This window comes from Crotalus tigris, unplaced genomic scaffold, assembly GCF_016545835.1.
Source record: "Crotalus tigris isolate CLP2741 ecotype Arizona unplaced genomic scaffold, ASM1654583v1 scf7180000024282.1769268, whole genome shotgun sequence".
NCBI lineage: Eukaryota > Metazoa > Chordata > Lepidosauria > Squamata > Viperidae > Crotalus > Crotalus tigris.
The window spans coordinates 1,157,138-1,176,586 of NW_024100454.1; the positions used below are offsets into that span (position 1 = coordinate 1,157,138).

The following is a 19,449-nucleotide window of genomic DNA, read 5'->3' on the forward strand; positions in this document are numbered from 1 at the left end:
TATTCCTTCATTGATCCCTCTGCTTCTCACAGAAGCCTCTCCTCTTCTATTCTCTTTCTCCTCACTGCTTCTCTCACAGAAACCTCTCCTCTTCTCCTTTCTTTTTCCTCACTGCTTCTCACAGAAGCCTCTCTTCTTCTCCTCTTTCTTCTCAGTACTTCTCTCACAGAAGCCTCTCTTCCCCTCTTTCTCCTCACTGTTTCTCTCACAGAAACCTCTTCTCTTCTCTTCTTTTTCCTCAGTTTCTCTCACAGAAGCCTCTTTTCTTCTCCTGTTTCTTCTCAGTGCTTCTCTCATAGAAGTTGCTCTTCTCCTCTCTTCTCACTGCTTCTCTCACAGAAGCCTCTCCTCTTCTCCCTCTTTCTCCATCCCCTTCTTTTTCCCCATCATCTTTTTTTCTCTCCCACTCCGGCCAAAACCTTCTCCTTTTATATCCTCTCTTCTCTCTCCCCCCTCCCTTTCTTTTTCTCTTCTGGGTCTGCCACCCTCTGGGGCTTAGGGAGAGCTCCAGCATCCCTCGCTACCTTAGTCTCACTCCCCCATGCAGTCACCCACTCCCCGACTGCCCATTGCACACAGCACTGATCAGCTGGAGATGCGCACCCCGATCCTGGGGCCTCTGCAGCTCTAGCTGACTCTCATCCCATGGCCTATCTGCTGCTCCTGGTGATAGCACCAATCAGCTGGAGCCCCACGCGCTGATCCTGGGCCCTCAGCAGAGCCCCAGCAACACCGCAGCTCCAGCTGACTCCACCCTGGGCCTGTGTGGTGCTGCCGCCACTTCAGCCAGATGCCGAAGTACCACCACTTGAAAAGACTTGTAGTAATACATCAGATATTGCACTTGTTAATTGCCCAGCACATTTTAAAAATCATTTTCAATCAGTTCTTATTAGAAAAAAAACTGAAGATGGTAAACATGTATTGAATGCCTAGGAAGAACTTCTGTTGTTAAAGGTGTTCCTTTGTGGGTGTAAGAGAGACCATAAAAATGTTTTTTCTCTCTGTGTGTGCATAAAGAGCATAAAGGTATTTCTCTTTTGTGTGTGTGAGACAGAGAGAGACAGACCATAAAAAGATATGCCTCATGGAAACATAAAGGAAGAAAGACAGTGGCTTTAGAAATACCTTTTCATATTAGCATATTTAATCAACAAATAAATAGTTAAAAACTTATTTCGTTCATCCATTAAGATGGTTATCTTTCTGATTTGGAAGAATCAGAAAAATGTTACCTGGACTGAGGTGCGTGAAAGATCCAATGACAAAATCCAGTGTGGAAACAGCCAGTAGAAAGAGAAGTAGCAGCTGGAGTCGTATTATCCATTTCACCCCAGCCAGGTTAATTCCAAGCAAGGCCAGCAGAACAACAAGGGAGATGCCTCTGATTGCCCAAATGTTAGTGAAGTTCAGGAGGTCAGAGATGGATTCAGCAAATCCAGTAATGTACATAGCACCTGCAACACACTGAAGAATATTTTCACCCGTGAAGAGGCTAAGCTGTTTGAACTGGAGGACAATGAACATGTTATTTATTTTTTGCCTAGAAAATCATTATTTGGAAGCTCTGCCACTCAGACTTCAGTTGGAGGAGAAAATTCAGAGGAGGATACAAGATTCTCAGGAAGGTTAAAGGCCTGCTGTTAGCTCTATTAATAACAACACTGAGAAAGAATAATAAATTAGAGCAGTGTTAACAAGACAAGTCAACTGAATCTGATTTTTTGTTTTTGTTTTCTTTAGGAAAGAGACTTGTGCCTTGGGCATTAATAACAACTACAAAGGTTGATTCCAGATTCTGACCCAAATATGTCCCTCTATCAACTGCACAACTCATGGTCAAATGGATTTCTTACCCTCATCCCATCACTGGAGGGTATCCAAAAGACTGTTTGTACAGCAGGAAGAAGAGGAAGTCCTTTAGCACAAGCAAACAGTAAGTACTGATAGTTTGTAATAATAATCATTTGGTATATAGAAGATGTTTTTTTAAAAAAAGTGGTGCTCCTGGAGAACATGATATATACATGGTCTGAAAGTTGATTCTGGCCAAACACTGAAACACGCTGAGGGAAAATATTTCTCTCCTTGAATATCACTCACAATATTTATGTTGTAAACAAAGGCATCTAGTGGAGATGAACTACCCAAGGCTAATCAGAAGCCTATTTTAAACAAACAAAAATATGAAAAACCATTCTTTGATAGCTTCCTAGGTGTAGTAATGTTTGATAGATGTTAATGAGTCAAGTTGATTCACTTTCAAAACCAGGAAATACCAATTAATATAGTAGAATGGTTTTCAGAATACGTTAATTACATTTATGCATAAAATATTAGGATGCTTTGAAGAACAGCTCTTCTTCTTGGCTACTACAATTTTATTAAATTATGGTACTAGAATATTTTGCTAAAATTCAATTGATTATTAAACTCTATAAATCTAGTTCTCAAGTTATGCCAATGGTATTTTTTTAAATAAATGTAGCAGCATAGACATGAACAATATTCTAGTAAAGAGTCACAGCTTTTGTCATCTTTGAAATTGTTAGTTATATAGGAATCAATGATAGATTTCTGTGTGGCACTAATAATAACTGTTTCTGCATTTAAATATTCTGACATGAGCACTAATTTCATGGTTGGTGCTAAACATAATTAAAGCCTCAGAATAAATTGGAATAAATAAGACTAAACTTCTGAAACTAAACAGATCTGGGCCTCATATGTGGTATGAATAAGAAACCAGAGTAAAATGTATGCTCATTTAGTTTTTCAGTAGAAGAAAGAGGAAGTATTAGACTACTATGAACCTGCCTACCACAAATTTTTTGAGTTTTTAGCAGAAATTGCACAAGGGAGTTCCCTGGTGGAATTTACCCTATGCTCGTTTCAAGGAATTATCTGTGAATAATAGTGCAATATATATGTGTGTATCTACGTGTGTGTGATTTTTCTTTCAAAAAAAAAAAAATCCTATACAGCCAAACCACATTCTAAGTTATAAGCAAGATGAAGTTGGACCTTCCTTGTTAATTTTTGACAACCTACTTCCAAAACATTAGAGAATTGAGGGGTTCTTCAACCCACTACTCTGTAGCCGCTACTGAGAATTCAAACAATTGTGCATTTTTCTTTTCTTTTTTTGTCACCTTGTGTTGGCCAGTAAAGCTACTGCTCTAATGTGAAATTATTCTGATGCATTCCAATACTCGCGGGCATTAGACTTCGACCGTGATGATTCTGTTGTGAGACCCAGTCCCTTATTCTTGGAGACAAGATAACGTGTTTCTCTGTAGTAGACTTCCACCATGATGATTCTGTTGTGAGACCCAGTCCCTTATTCTTGGCGATAAGACAACGTGTTTCTCTGTAACATGGCGACCAAGCGCACGAGTCTTTGGGTTGCATGCTAACACTCAGAAATTGGCTTATGGGTTTATGAAGGTTTAGCTATTCTGTCACCCACATGCCAAAGACGAAGAAGATGTAACACAGGGGTCTTCAAACTTGGCCCTTTATGTATTTATGTATTCTTTATATATCTAAATTTTGCAACATGATTACATACTTTTTTTAAAACATTCAAGGAATTATGAACAAGATGGCACAAAAGGACTAAAGAAACTGAAGAGCATAGTGAGAAGAACAAATAGTTAAATTTAGGACTGCAATTAACGCTGATTGCAACTCTTCCAGTATTTGTTTAATATACTTTCTTTAAACAGACTTATAAACTCACCACAAGACTCATATAAAATAAGTTAATGACATATAGATAGATCATTTGGAATTTTAAGAGCATGCTATGTAGGTATTGCTTATCCTCAAAAAGGCTGTCATGATGGGTGATGCAAGTTACAACATTAAAAATTTACCAAAAGGCAAAGTAGTGAGACTATGTCCTAGCTTGATCAAGCACTCAGATGAAGCTAGCTAATGATTGGTAGTATATTCACAGAGAAAGGAAGAGACATCAACAAGCTTTAAGAACAACAAAGCCACGGCCAGGACCCTGGAGAGCTCACTGCAGGAAGTTAAAAGCTAGGTGAAAGCAGTTGCTCTATACATTGCCAATGTTTAACTGAAGGCTTAGGAAGGCTGGAAGGGTCATCCTTTGCTTGCTAACTTAAAGAACCTGTGGCTCTATCTGACATCTGAGAAACATGCACATCAGGTGAGTCAATGTAGAGTTTCAGAGCTTCTTCTGAATTGGGCTGACATGGAATTCATCATCCTACTCAGTAGCTTCTTAAGAATCTTGCTGATAACCTGACTTCGGGGCTGTTGCAGATTATTCCTTTAAGCCTTTGATATAAATTACCAATGAATATTGAATTATAGTTGCTCACTGTTTTTATTCAAAAAAATTCCCATAGAATCTAAGTGAGGCATTCATGTAAATAAAAATTAGACTAAAGTGACGCTTTGCAACATGCTAGCTTCCTATTTAATTTTAATTGAATATTTTTTTAAAAATCAGAAAGTAGAAAGAAACTGGAAGTGCCAAGGCAAATGTCCATGAACAATATATTATGTAGTAAATACCACTGTACTAAATAAAAATGCTGACTAACTAAATTCAATTTTCAAGCAGGTCACCAATAATTAGAATTTTTGGGTGAAAAATTATTTTGAAATCAAATTTTGGAGATACAGCCTAATTTTTAAACATCTTAATTTGGATGTGCTTCATTTCATTTGAGTTTTAATTTTTGCATTTAAATTTCATTTTGTGAAGACTTTGGGATTTAGCAGATAACGTGATATACTTTTAAATTTTTCAAATACTTCTGCAGGACATTTCTTTGAGCAATACCTGGTATCTAAGGCTTGGGGTAAGAATAATCTTAAATTAAAAAGCACCCCATGCACAGAATCATACACAAATCCCAATTTACTTTCCAGGCTACCACAGAATTTTCAAAGAGAATGTAGCATTTGATTCATACCACATCCAGGCAATAAAGGAAAACTGTACTTTAGAAAGGCATATACATACTGAAGCAACATTATCTTTCATCACAGCCCAGAGTTTTCAAACCAGTACTCTTTTTTGGGAATATATATCTTCTCAATTAACAACAACAGAATTTGCAGTTTGGATATTTTTGCGCTGAACATAAAGGGAAAAATGAATGGGGAAAATTATATTAAATATATATATTCAGAAAATATGCATTCTTACCTGACCAAAAATATAAAGTAGGCCAATGGTGCCTCCAACCTGACCTCCAAGGACAGTAGAAATCATTGAATAGACTCCTCCGTTTCCAATGCTACATCGTTCACAAACTCCAATGCCAGATAGGACAGTTACTAAGGCCACCAAAATGACAAAGGACACCAAAAACATGCCCATTAGAATTCCAGTGTTCCCCTGAAATGAAAGCAGATGGTTGAAGCAAAAAAGAATATGTTTAAATTAATAACCACACTAGGAGCAAACCACTGGGTGAAGATGGCTGATATATAATCCATAAGTGAATTCAGTGAAGTTACTTCAAACAGAAAGACTACTGTTTGTTATTAATGAATTAATACCTAAGATTAGCTTGTGCACTGATCCCATGCCACTTCTACCTGTACTGAATTGTATTTTGGTAATGAATTGGGATGTTCAAAGTGGTAGGGAATTCTTTGAAGACTAATTTAGAAATGTGTCATCTGCTGCAACTATCCAGAAAGATTACCTTTCCTAAGCAAAGGAAAGAAAGAAGTGTTGTTTTTTTAACATGCAACATTTAATTCTTCTGAAAATCATTCTCATGACCAAAACAGCAATATGGGATACACTTAGTTTTTCAGAAATAATCAGATACGGCAAGACCCACTCTGCATCTTTCACAGACATCAACTTCTAAAATTAGGCACAGCACAGATAAGAGTTTTACGTTGTGATCTTTGGAGGGTTAGATAAGGAAAGGAACAAGTTCCTGTGTTCTTCTATTTCCACATTTGTATCCTCAGAGGGACTTCCAAGTATTGCCAGCATGTGGATGGAAAAAAAAAAATGATCTCAAACTTTTCCTCTGAGCTTTAGAGATCCCTATTGTGAACAAATCCAAGCATTTTGCTTCCTTCAGCTCTTCTTCAAAGCATTCTCTGTGTTGCTTTTATCCAGCAGGCGTGGTGTTCCTTCCTGTAACAGCTCTCCAGAAGGGGAAGTGATTTTAAGCTTTTTGGCTAATTGTTGCTTTGTGCAGAGTATATAAGACTATACTTATACCATCAACATATTTAAGTTGCCCATTTGAAATATATATCTAGTATACATAACTTAGTGCTTTCTAAATAAATAAATAAATAAATAAAGCAAGCTACAACAATGCTTTGCTTTTCAAAAATAGCCCTTTAGGGAGGGAGTATAAAAGGACTAGATGCCAGCAGATGTGAACATGCTGAGTCCTGGCTCTGGTTCTCCTTGATCTTCTGCAGCTGTCATCTAACACAGCAGGGTAAGAAACTGAAACAGAATTTCATGAATGCAGCTGCATTCTGGGTAGATATTGGTTAGCAAAAAAGATACAGAAAAAATAAGATGGGATCTAGCAACAGAAGTAATAACTTTGAATGGAGGCTTATCAGAAAATCAGAAAAATGACTTTTATAACAATGAAAGAAAGAATATAATTGGGCCCATGCATTTGCTAAGCAATGGTTGCTTAACTATGGTTCATAGAATAAACCACAATTAGTTGGATTTAGAAAACACAGGGAGCCATAGAATAGAGAAAAACAGTAAGACCATCCAGGCTGGAAATATTTCAACTAAGGATGAGCCAACTCAGCTTCTGCAACTTGCATTAAAAAATTTGTGATCTTTTTGGATCTTGTGAGTCCAATGTAGAAACTCACATGTTCTTGGAAACAGGAGTCTTATATGAGTTTATTTATTTTTTAAAATGTATTTTCACAGCAGCCAATTATTTGTAGAATTTTGGAAATGCAATTACCACCCTCAACAACAGAGCTCTACTAATACAAACCCTAATTTATCCTGGGTTGCATTGTATCTGTCAATTTCAACGGAACAGCCTACCTATCAAACTCATATGTTTCAACTTTTAATTTGAGCCATGCATATCAATAATTCTGGAAAAATATTTAATTATATCAGAAAAAAATGTTGCAAAAGAAAATGATTTTTTTTAAAAAAAAGAGTAGGATTATTGTTTTATAGCTGTTACCTGAGAAGATATCATTTTTTTTTAAATATTTGGAAGAATGTCACTGTGGCAACATGTTTCATCTGAACTGTTATTTTAATCAGCTTCATTACAACTAATCCAAGATATTTTATTGCTATTTTTACATTCATAGAAAAACACAGAAAAAAACAAAATATTAACACAGCTATAAGAACACATCATATTTTAATTTGTGAGTTTTAAATATTGAGAAAAATGGACATTTCAGTTTTATCTATCTTTTGTAAATGGATACTGGAGCTGCAATATTATGCAGCTTATTCTGAACTAGTTTTGAATTATTTCAGCAAGATCAGGTTTTTAGAAAATCTGGTAAAGAGAACTAAAAGAAAGCTAGGGATGGATGTTGTAGCGAAGTCTGATGATTTTATAAGATGATGCAGACCTGGTGAGACAACCTGGGTTATTGAAAATACACCGTTTACTGGAAACCATTAGCATCATTACTAGGCCTAGATAGCATTAAGGATTCTTTTCAGACACACCAGGCAAAAGTCATTTGTTTCCCACAACTTTCAGCTGCATCAGTGGTAGAGATATATTCTGGTGAAGTATCAATCTTGTTGCTACTAAATATTTATTTATTTTATTATTTATTTATGAGACTTATATACCGCTTTGAGAATTGAGAATTTAGCAGGTTGTTACTACCAAATGAATTCAATATTTGGTAATATCAGGGCTGGGTGTTCTGGAACAATAGAATTCTGCCACTTTCAAGGCACAAAACGCTGCTGTAGCTAAGTCCGCAGAAACCACTCTTTGGCTTTAACACAATGAGCCCAATTCATTATGTAGGGAGTTATATTAAAAGGATATATGTTCCATGCATCTTGCTGACAACCTGGACTGTTCCTCCTGTTACTCCAACCTAAATCCTTGACATTCACAGTATTATCACAGCATAGTCCAACCAAAGATTAAATAAGTAAAGTAAAAGCCACTTAGAGCATAAATTATTTCTGGGATTCTTGGCTAGGGGGAAGGAAACAATCCTATCTGCTTCCAGGGTAAAATCTTGATGGTCACAGCACACCGATCTACAATTATCTGATTCTACAAGCAAAAGGGATAAGAAAAATGTTAATCATACAGCTCATTGCTTTGAAAGCCTTCCCCCCATTGCATTCTTAATTTAGTTGTAGGATGAGCTGTTTGCCAGTGTTCTAATGATAGATTTCTCTTCTTCATTATGCATTGGTTAACGAGCTATTTTAAAAAGCTAACAATAACTGCAGCTGGAGCAGCTGGTAGCAGTTCTGCAGAGGAACATGCATTCAATACTTTTAAAAAAAAGTCTGAGAAAAACTTTTTACTTCAAAAGATGCCCCTTGTTTCTGTAATTTTTTTTTTTTTAGGGAGGCAATTTTTATACAAGTAGTTCTCACCTTTACGACCACCAATTGTGTTCAGAATTCCCACTGCTCAGCAAGATGGCACACAGTGTTATGACCTCTTTTTTTGCCATGTTTTGAAAGTGAATCACTGCAAGTTGTTCAGTGAATCATGTGGCGGTTAAGCAAATTTGGCTATTCCTACTGACTTCATATAGAAATCAGTTGGAAAGGCTGCAAATTATGATCATGTAACTCTTGGATGCTGCAACCAGCATAAATGCCAAGCACCTGAATAATAATAATAATAATAATAATAATAATAATAATAATAATAATAATAGTAGTAGTAGTAGTAGTAGTAGTAGTAGTAGTAGTAGTAGTAGTAGTAGTAGTAAAGTTGGAAGGGACTTGGAGGTCATCTAGTCCAACCCCCTGCTCAGGCAGGAAACCCTACACCATTTTGGACAAATGGCTGTCTAGTCTCTTCTTAAAAACTTCCAGTGTTGGAGCATTTACTGCTTCTGGAGGCAGGCTGTTCCACTGATTAATTGTTCTCACTGTCAGGAAGTTTCTCCTTAGTTCTAGGTTGCTTCTCTCCTTGATTAGTTTCCACCCATGGCTTCTTGTCCTGCCTTCAGGTGCTTTGAAAAATAGCTTGATACCCTCTTCTTTATGGCAGCCCCTGAAATATTGGAATACTGCTATCATGTCCCCCCCTTGTCCTTCGGTAAACTAGACATACCCAATTCTAGCAACCGTTCCTTATATGTTTTAGCCTCCAGTCCTCTAATCATCTTTGTTGCTCTTCTCTATACTCTTTCTAGAGTCTCAACATCTTTTTTACATCATGGTGACCAAAACTGGATGCAGTATTCCAAGTGTGGCCTTATCAAGGCATTGTAAAGTGGTATTAATACTTCACGTGATCTTGATTCTATCCCTCTGTTAATGCAGCCTAGCACTGTGTTGGCCTTTTTTGGCAGCTGCAGCACACTGCTGGCTCATATTTAGGTGATTGTCTACTAGGACTCCGAGGTCCCTCTCACAGTTACTACTATTGAGCATGGTGCCACCTATGCTGAATCATAAAATTATGGAATTGCTACAACAATTATAAGTGCAAGGGACTGTTTTCATTGTGTTGTAACTTTGAATGGTCACTAAATGAATAGTTGCAAGTCAAGGACAAGTGCACACGTTGTTTTTAAAAGATCAACTGAAATGAAACCACACAGCGCAATAATCTCTATATACTTACAACCAGCCAACCTGTCCTCAGAAAGAGAACTACTCCAAAGATGTTAATCATACAAGAAGTAAAGACTCCATCCCATGTTCCAAAAAGCACTGGTTCCCAGACAAAAAGATGTATTTTCCACCAAGGTTTGTTAGGCGTCTGATAACCCTGAGGGGAAAAAAAAAGAACTATTAAATTATTTCTAATTTGTCAGTCTCCTAAATAAGGCGGCAAAGCAGTAGAAAAATCCATACCTACCATATACCTTGTATCAGAACATGCACATCAAATTTTTCTATACCTAAGTTTATATCTAAGTTTGTGATATATTATTATATCATAAGCTATGATTTACCATGGCTTGTTGAACACCCAATAGTGACTGGAGTCACGCTTGCAATACATGGAATCACACAGGAGCAGCCTCTTTTTGAAGCATTAAAGCAGCTCTGGTTTTTACATGGTTCCCATGTCTTGTGAAACAGCTTTCAATCACAAAATATGTTGATGTAACCATTATGTAGGTAGTCCTCAAGTTACGACCGTATTGGAGCCTGCCCATCATGGCCGTAATTTGTGATGGCTGTAAATAGGATTACCCATGTGGCTTATCTGTTTTTATGACCTTTTTGTGATGGTTGTTAAGTGAAAACCATGGTTGTTAAACAAATCCATGGTTGGCTATGGGCCATTTTTGTCAAAAACCAGTAATAAATGCCAAACCATCATAAAAGGTAGTCATGTCACTGTAGGACTCTATAAACAGCTACAGTATAGCCTGGCTGCGGAGCACCAGTGTGGTCATGTGACCAGGGAGGGAGGACAGCCATTGTAAGTCCCCGCAAGTAGGTCCATCTTAACTTCAGTCACTAAGCAAGCAGTCAGAAGTCAAGGGCTACCTATAGTTTAGTACCATCTGTGAATCCACTCTATTTCAAGAGAATGGTTTCTGGATAAATTATAATGGAAGTTTTTATGGATGGTTATTGCCCTGGGATTCTGTCACAAACACAAGATGACTTCCTTGTGAGATTTAGTTTTCCAACTTTTGTTCAGCATTTACACTTGTCACATTAAGAGTGAGCAGAATACTCTCCTGATCATAAGCAAGTAAAATAAAATATTGTACAAATAATCTCTCGGGTGTGATTGGTGACAACCTTTTTTTTTTAAAGTTATTCTTACATTTATGATGTAATTATTTTGTAAAAAAAACCCCTAGGAATTAATATGGGCCAATTTCATAGTATATATAAAAAATCTGTATGAAAAATACGGAAGAAAATCTTTTTGCAGTTAGTCCTTGACTTATGATGGGTCATTTAGCAACCAGTCAAAGTTACAACCTATCTGAAAAAGGGGACTTATGATTCATATCTGAAGTTCTGACAGTCAGAGTCATGTGACTGCTCTTTAGAAATTTGGCAACACAAAAACATTCATGGCTGTCTGCAGCATCCTGCAGTCACATGATTGCATTTGGCAATGGTTTCGCTGAAAACTGCCACTTCAGGTTTATGGCAAAATGTGCTCTTAGTGAATGATGGATTTGCACTTACGACTGCAATGTTCACTTAACAACCATAGTGTTCACTGAACAATCACTATGAAAATGTTGTAAAATCTAGTCAATCATATGATCAACACATTTTATGACCACCACACAAAAGACCATAATGAGCAGGCTCTATTATGGTCATATGTCAAGGTCTACCTGTATTCCATTATATCCGTTGTCCTGCAAGGTCTCAGAAGGCAGAACTCAGTTGATAAATAAAATATAAGCCTTCTTAACATACCTGCTTGGCTTCTTCGATAAAAAGTTCTTGCACATGCCCATCACTTCTCATGCTGGTCCTGACTTGAGGCAGAAATGTTCTGCTTTTCACATTGGATGGTTCTGCCATGACAAAGACAAGCCACTGCAGAGAGATCTCCAGGTCAGCTATCATGCCCAGATGAATCCCTGTAAGAGTTAAGATGTGTCCAGCAGATGTTTCGTGGCTTTACATCAGCCCAGCTTGGCAGAAACACGAGTTACTGTCACCTTAACACATATTGACATAACCAGGTTTCACTGAAGTGGAATAAAAATAGCATAATATATAATGCTTGTATATGATAACCTAAGAAGACATTAATATTAAAGCTTATGCACCTGTCTGAATGCTAGATCTGGTTTTACTTCTCCCCACTCTGCTGACTTCCCTAATGCCTTGCAATGGACCAGTGTGAAAAATGAATATATCTTCAAGTCAAGCTTGATAGCCATGATGTTTTCTTGGCAGCAGTGCAGGTTTGCTATGCACTATTTCCATAATTTTTTTCAACTTCCCGTCTTGTCAATAGTTCTGAATTCTCTGTGGGAGACCAGGGAATTGATCTTTGCAAGAATTAACCAGATGATAGTCCTACTTAGCTTCCCACTCCACAGAAAGTCAGCTAGAAGAGAATGTTAAAGAAAAACACTGCCCATCAGTTAGCAGAAGGAAAAGAGGAGCTATGGAAGGAATATAAAATTGAACATTCTTGGTTTTAGGAAAGAAGATGGAAAGACTTTGTTGAGCATATAGTAGAAGAGCAATGATTTCATTTACTCCTTTCTTGCACCTGGAAAATGAGTTTATGATTTCCAGATATTAACCAGAACTCCAGGCTAGCTGGAGTTGGTTCAGCAACAACCTGATTATCAATTTGAAGCTCAAATCTTGCCATCACCATCCTTCCCATCGGGGCAATATTTCTCCTTATCCTTTCTGCCTTATAGCTGCTTTCCTACAAACTGTATTGCCCACTGAATTTATCTAGTGCACTAAACTGTGTTGGGTAACTGGGTTCACAAATCATATTGTCTCGAGTTCAGGCTTTTCTCATATATTGTTAAGGTATTTCTGCACTCTGTGCAAACTTCCTGTGAAGCCGAATTGAAGCAGTTAAGGTTTATTGATTTCCTAGTGCTTATTCCCCTCCAGTGGAAAGAAAGAATCTTTGCCAGCCACCACCACCCTTGCTGTTTTTTCAGTGTTACTGAGGCTTCACACAGGGAAGAGAGCAGCAGGAAGCAATGAACTTACAACACAAAAGAAAAAAAATTATGCAAATCAGTTAGGAAAGTAAAATGTCAGGCAGCTTAAAAAAAAATCCAACAGAAAACTGTAAGTAGAAATTTTATTTTGCAAAAGCTTCACCATTATTTTCAAAATTCATTTTGCATGGTGAAATGCTTCAAAGAAAAAGCAAAAATGAAATGAATATTTCTAGGCATGACCATTGCAATGCTTTGTGTTCCCAAGGGATTTGTTATGGCATTCAGAAAAAAAGCCTAATGACACACAAAGAGAAATGCATTTACACAAAGCAATTATTCTAGTATTCTGAAAAAATATGAAAACTGATTCCAACTAATTTTCAAAGGATGGCTGTGAAACCCAAAGTGACGGATGCAACTCATTTTCCTTTAACATTCACTTTAATATCTGACTTCTTTTTCTTTCTCTCTCCATCTGTTCCTGGCTGCCAGGAACAGATAGACAGTTATTAAAAGTGTAACCTGATTGCTTGCAAAGGGCTTTTGATCTCGGAGCAAGAATTGCCTGTGAGTCAGAGTGTTCTGATGCCCAACCTTTCTTTAACAGGATATGCACATGAAGTCCATATAAATTTAGTCTGAAACAGGATTATTTCAGGAAGATTAGCTGCCTCACTCCATATATTATGTAAAACTCCTATAAAACTCAAAGCTGGTTCACATATTATACTAAATTAAGCTTATGTCAGATGAGTGGTTCTATAAATCAGGGCTTTTCAACCTTTTCACCCATTGTACCATTTTTAGGATGTGGCAATATCCGAGTACCATCAGTCGCCTAGCAAGGTGTCAAAAACTTGATGACCCCCCCCCAAAAAAAATAAGGAAAAAAATTGATGAAGTACAGGTAGTCCTCGACTTACAACAGTTTGCTTAGTGACTGTTCGAAGTTACAATGGCACTGAAAAAAGTGCCCCCCAAGCCACAGCCAAGCAAGACACCCGCCTGCCCGCCCGGCCGCGCTCTTCCTCCTGTCCGAGGTTTTCATTGTTGTGAGCATTTCTGTTGAGGATTGGCAGCGGGAGTGGGGTGGGGGTGGGGGGGTTTATTCTCCCCATCTGCTGGGTGGTTGCAGCAGGTTTTGGTCACTTCACATGACCCTGGGACACTGTGACTGTCATAAATATGAATCAGTTGCCAAGCATCTGATTGTAAATCACAAGACCCTGGAGATGCTGCAACATTCCAGCTGATTGGCGCTTCTTCTGGGCTCAGCAGAAGTGTCAGGATCAGTGCTGAGTTCCAGCTGGAGCCTGGCGCTGATCCTGGTGCTTCCACTGAGCCCTGACAACCCTGCAGCTCCAGCCATCTCTCGCTCAGGCTTGTGCGGTGCTGCCACTGATTCAGCTCATTCCCCTCCCCCGCTACCACTTTTCTAGGATGGTCGCGTACCACCTGCCAGGTGCCAATGTACCACAGGTGGTACCCGTACCACTGGTTGAAAAACCTTGCTATAAATCATATAAATAAATAAATAAATAAGCTATAGCTAATAATGGTTTACAAATAAGTTATAAACAGCTGGTTCTGCTGTACTGAAGCGGGATGGGTTACTCAGATATGCACTGAGCCTTCCTTTTAAATGAATGTGTATTCAACTGAATTTGAAAGTGTCTTTACTTATTATCAATAAACTTTCGGAAATCTTTCAAAAAAATCTATGGAGCTCTCATTGAATTGCTGGTGTCTTTACAAGTGTTCTCTTTCTACATGAGGTTCTTTTTTCCTCAGGACTTCATCAGACAATAGTTTTACACAGCTGTATTAAAACTTGTTTTCTTTGTTCAACCAGCTGTTACTGTAACTTCAATCTTGTATTGTTTGGTTTATCTTTTATTTGGGTTCAGCCCTCTAATTTGGAAATGTTGCTGACATTTTTATTTGTGGGGGATTTTATGTGTATGTGGTAATTTATCATTCATATATATACAAATAAAAATATGCACCACTGAAGTCCCAGAGCAAACTGCTAGCTGGTAAAGGCCAGATTGCTCTGAACAACTGATTGGGAATGAGAGGCCAGACATTCGTTTTTGGCAATCTCTTTTCATATTCATCCTTAATACCTTTTTAAAGTTTGTTCCATAGGTTCTCTGCTTGTCTATCAAAGAGATTCAGGATATCAAAGCAACTCCTGAGTCTGCAGATTAAACATAGCTATCTCTTTAACTGTTATTCACATAACTTGATTTCTGATCCTCTCACCATCTTGCAGCCCTCCTCCGAACTCACCCCAATTTGTCACTGCCCTTTCTGAACAACAATACACAGAATTAAATACAAGGGTCTGATCAAGGCAAAGCACAGTGGCATAATCACTTCTTGTGATCTGGATTCTGTTTCCATTAATATCTCCTAAAAAAGTAAGTGCATCACACTGCTGGTTCATGCTTACCATGTGATCTCCTAGAACACCCAGATTCTATTCATTACTGCCAAGCCAGATCTTCTTCCCCCATCTGTACTTGTACCTTTATTTTTTTTTCTCCTCACATGCAAGATTTTATATTTATCTGTGTTAAATTTAATCCTGTTTGCTTCAGCCCACTGCTCAAACTTGTCTAGAAGTTTTCAAATCTTCTCTTCTAAAGCGTTGGCAATTTCTAGTTTTGTATCAACTGCAAATTTGATAATCATTTACTCAACTGCTTCATCCAGGTTATTAATAAATTGTTGAATAGCATAGAGTCCAGGGCTGAGTCCTGTTGCATTCAACACAGTAGATCTTTCCAATGTCAAGCCATTTATGAGTATTTCTGAGTGGAATTATTCAGTCAATTATGAATCCATTATAGTTCTATCATTGGGAGCGTATTCTACCATTTTATTAATGTCAAATGCTTTGATGGGATCAAGATATGCTTTGTCCACAGCACTTTCCCCAATCTAATAAGATAATATGTCAATCAAAAATGAAGATAAGGTTAATGTGGCATGACTGTTTGTGCAAAATCCTTGCAAGCTCTTTTTAATTGTTGCATTGCTCTCCAAGTGCTCATAAATATGCTCTTTAACAATCCATTCAAGGACCTTGTCCACAACGGACTTAATATTAATTTCTCTGTCCTATGTACAAAGGTGGTAGCCTGGTGAGATTAGGCTTGTCTTGATTTCTACTACTGAGAAGCAAGCATAATCTTGAGATGCCACTTTATCAGAGTCTGGTCTATATAGTTATTAAATCTATTGCTTAGGCTGACCAAAAATAGTACACCTATTTATTACCCAATGCTAGGGCTATCACCTGGCCTGAAAGATGTATCACTCTGCTGTTATCTAATGGTTTTAGGAATTTCTGCAGTCTAATGAAAAAAACTGGCTAATCTGCAATGTGAAAACAGTTCCATATCCATATAGTGATAGAGAATGTCCTTAGATCAAGATACAGTAATCAATGGCTTTTCTGATTTGAGCTCAAAGATGCTTGTAGGAAGCACACCACAATAATAATGGGGGACTTTCAACTACTTTGACATCAAACTCTGAACCTAGTGCAAGATCAAACAGATTCCTGACAAGCCCAGAAGATAACTTTGTCTCCCAAAACATAAAGAAGGGAAAAAAAGAGTCAGCCATACTGGATTTATCACTAACAAAATTCTCACTAAGAGAAATGAAATTATAGAAGCGGTTGAAATTACAGGAACTTTGGGAGAGAATGACCGTGCAATATTGGAATTCAACATAATACAAGCACAAGGGAATTGAAAAAATGTCAAAACTTTAAGAACATCTGGAGAAATAATCCGCATAGGTAATACTGAGCCTGACGGATCAGTGCTTGTATGGATCAGAGCTTAGTCCCAGTTACAGGACCTGGGGACCCTGTCCAATGAAGTTGCCAAAATAGTGAAGACGTTAACACTGCTAAAATAAATAAATTCCTAAGTCTTATGTGCTGTATTTGCTTGTAGTATGTGATCATAGGCAAAAGCATTCACACAGATGAGTGGTCAAGTTTGTTACAGACAGCGTGTGCACAAAAGGCAATCATGTCCTACTCCAGTGGCTCCCAACCTTTTCTATACTCCTCACCCCTAAAAGGCTTCTGATATATTTTCGCACCCCTTATAAAAGTTCAAAATAACAGCAACAAATTATGCATATATACATTATAATTTTTAAAACCCCAAGTTTTCGCACTCCCTGAAATATCGTCTCGCACCCCTGGTTGGGAATCCGTTCTACTCACTACATTCACCCTCCCAGCCTCCCTAAAAAATCTTACAGACCCCTAAGTTCCCAGCTTACAGCGCTGCCTGCAGCCTTGTTCATTTTAAGGCATTTAAATAATAAAATCTTCCAGAGATTCAACTGCTTAGCAGTATTTCTCAATTTGGAGATGTATAGACTTCAACTCCCAGAATTCCCTAGCAAACTGTATTGGCTGGGGAATTCTGGGAGTCCACATATCTCCAAGTGGCCAAGGTTGAGAAACACTGGGCCTTTCAAAGTAACAAAATACCGGCTAATTTTCCAAGTGAGCGTTTGAGAGGCAGACGTTTAAACTACACACTGGGAAGAGGCGGGCGAGAGTTCACACAACGCAGATACCGAAAGGGCCGGAGAGACCTGTCCTCACGCGCGCAGTCACTCACGCCCGAGCCTTTCCCGTGTGGGGTGGAGCCCCTTTGGGCGGGTTCGGTTCCTACCAACCGTGACGAGACAGCCGGCCAAGAAACAGACCCAACCCACGCTGCAACGTCGGCGGCGGCTTCCCGGATCCTGGAGCCACCTGTCCAGGTTGCCCATCTTCCCTCCCCTCCTGTTTCAGTCGAACCCATTCAGAGCCTTTCCCAAAACGAGGGAAACGCGCCCCTTCCCGCCTCTTCCGAAGCTTTGCTGGAGTCTTTCCCGCTTTTGCCCCATAGACGCCGGCCTCGTTCCCTCTTCAGACGGGCGCGAGGGGCAGCTTTCCCTCGGCGTCCTTCTGCAATCCCGCCGCCCGGAACCACCCTCATTAGGAGGGGTCCCAGCGCTCACCTGTCGTCTTCTGCCCCGGGTGCAGAAAAACCGAGGCAGCCTCCTCGCCTCATTTGCTGGGCAGTCTGGATTGCCTCCCTCCTGGATTGCCACGTGGGCTGGCCTGTGGGTGGCTCTTTATGGGGCAGGAAGGGCTATTTCCAGGATGTTTGCTCTTATTTTGGCCCTCCTCCCATTTCTTTCTTTCTTACCTTTTCTGGGGACTTGCCAAGAGGTATATTTAAGCCTCTTCCTGGGGTTGCTGAGGAAAAGAAAGGGGTAACAGGATAGCAGTGTTCCAATATTTGAGGGGCTCCCACGAAGAAGAGGGGGGTCAAACTATTTTCCAAAGCACCAAAAGGCAAGATGAGAAACAATGGATATGGAAACTAACCAAGGAGAGAAGTAACCTAGAGCTAAGGAGAATTTTCCTAAAGGTGAGAGCAATCAACCAATGGAACAGGCTTGCCTTAAGAAATTCTGGGTGCTCCCATCATTGGAGGCTTTCAAAAAGAGATTGGGACAATCATTTATCTGAAATGGTAGAAGGTCTCCTGCTCAAGCAGAGGGGGTTGGACTAGTCACTAGAAGGTCTCCAAGTCCCTTCCAACTCTTACTATTCTATGTTCTAGGAAAGACCACACACCCTTCATTTGACAGATGGCCCAATGGCTGCTCTTGAACATCTTGGGGAGGTACATTATGGTCTGGGAGTGAGGAGAAAGGTTATCTTAGTTTTGGAAATAAATTAAAAGATGAAGAAAAAGAGCCAAACTAAAACTTTTCCAAGGGGCAACTCTTGAGTGGGAGTACAGGTAGTCCTTGACTTAAGACCACAACGAAGCCCAACATTTCTGTTGTTAAGCAAGGCAGTTAAGTGAATTTTGCTCCATTTTATGATCTGGGACAGTGCAGCCATCATGCCAATTGCCAAGTGCCCAAATTTTAATCACGCGGCCATGGTGATGCTGCAACAGTCATAAGAGTGAAAAACAGTCATAAGTCACTTTTTTCAGTGCTGTTGTAACTTCAAATGGTCACTAAATGAATGGTTGTATGTTGAGACCAATTTCAAACAGATAATCTTGAACCACAGTTCTTTAGAGGGAAGAAAATGCTTTTTATACTTCAGTTAATCTTTAAATAAATAAATCCTGTTATTAAACATTTTGTGGCAAATAATGTTCATTGATGTATTAATGACTCAGCAAGGGCACTGAATATCTGGAATATTTATAAAATCTGATTTTGTAATTGGGTTTTGTTGTTTTCAAGGGTGCATCTGGGGATATGTTCACAGCAACTGATGTGTATGGAAGGAGAGGGAGACAATGGAGGCTGAAGAAGATAAAATATTCAGTTATGTAGATTTCTTTTAGTAAATCACTTAATAGAAACTGGATTTTACATTTCAGTTGTATAGGTAACCAGAAAAAAAAAACGGAAAACCAACGTCGTACAGAAAAGGATTGTACTTTGACACTGTCTTGGCTATCGTGATAAACTTTAAGAACTTTACTGATTAATTAATCAACTGGTCTCTTTTTGTTGCTGTTAACTAGCTTTGAATCCTGAAATTCCCATTTCTCAAAAGAGGCAAATTCACTATATTCT

At 38.7% G+C, this 19,449-nt stretch overlaps 1 protein-coding gene across 7 annotated transcripts in view; it reads right to left on the bottom strand.

Moving 5' to 3' along the window:
- Positions 1–17,965, bottom strand: part of SLC12A8 (solute carrier family 12 member 8) — a 77,011-nt gene extending 59,046 nt beyond the window's left edge. For 2 of the 7 annotated variants that reach the window (XM_039323765.1, XM_039323764.1), the window contains exons 1-5: positions 17,472–17,808; positions 11,585–11,751; positions 9,807–9,953; positions 5,189–5,380; positions 1,236–1,467 (exon numbers count right to left, since the gene is read on the bottom strand). In XM_039323765.1, coding sequence (XP_039179699.1) covers positions 1,236–1,467; positions 5,189–5,380; positions 9,807–9,953; positions 11,585–11,751; positions 17,472–17,625 — 892 coding nt within the window. In that variant the 5' untranslated portion in view covers positions 17,626–17,808. Of the gene's footprint in view, positions 1–1,235; positions 1,468–5,188; positions 5,381–9,806; positions 9,954–11,584; positions 11,863–17,427; positions 17,810–17,856 lie in introns of those variants that run through there. The other 5 variants (XM_039323768.1, XM_039323767.1, XM_039323771.1 and 2 more) reach the window with 5 other exon arrangements.
- Positions 17,966–19,449: the final 1,484 nt, after the last annotated feature.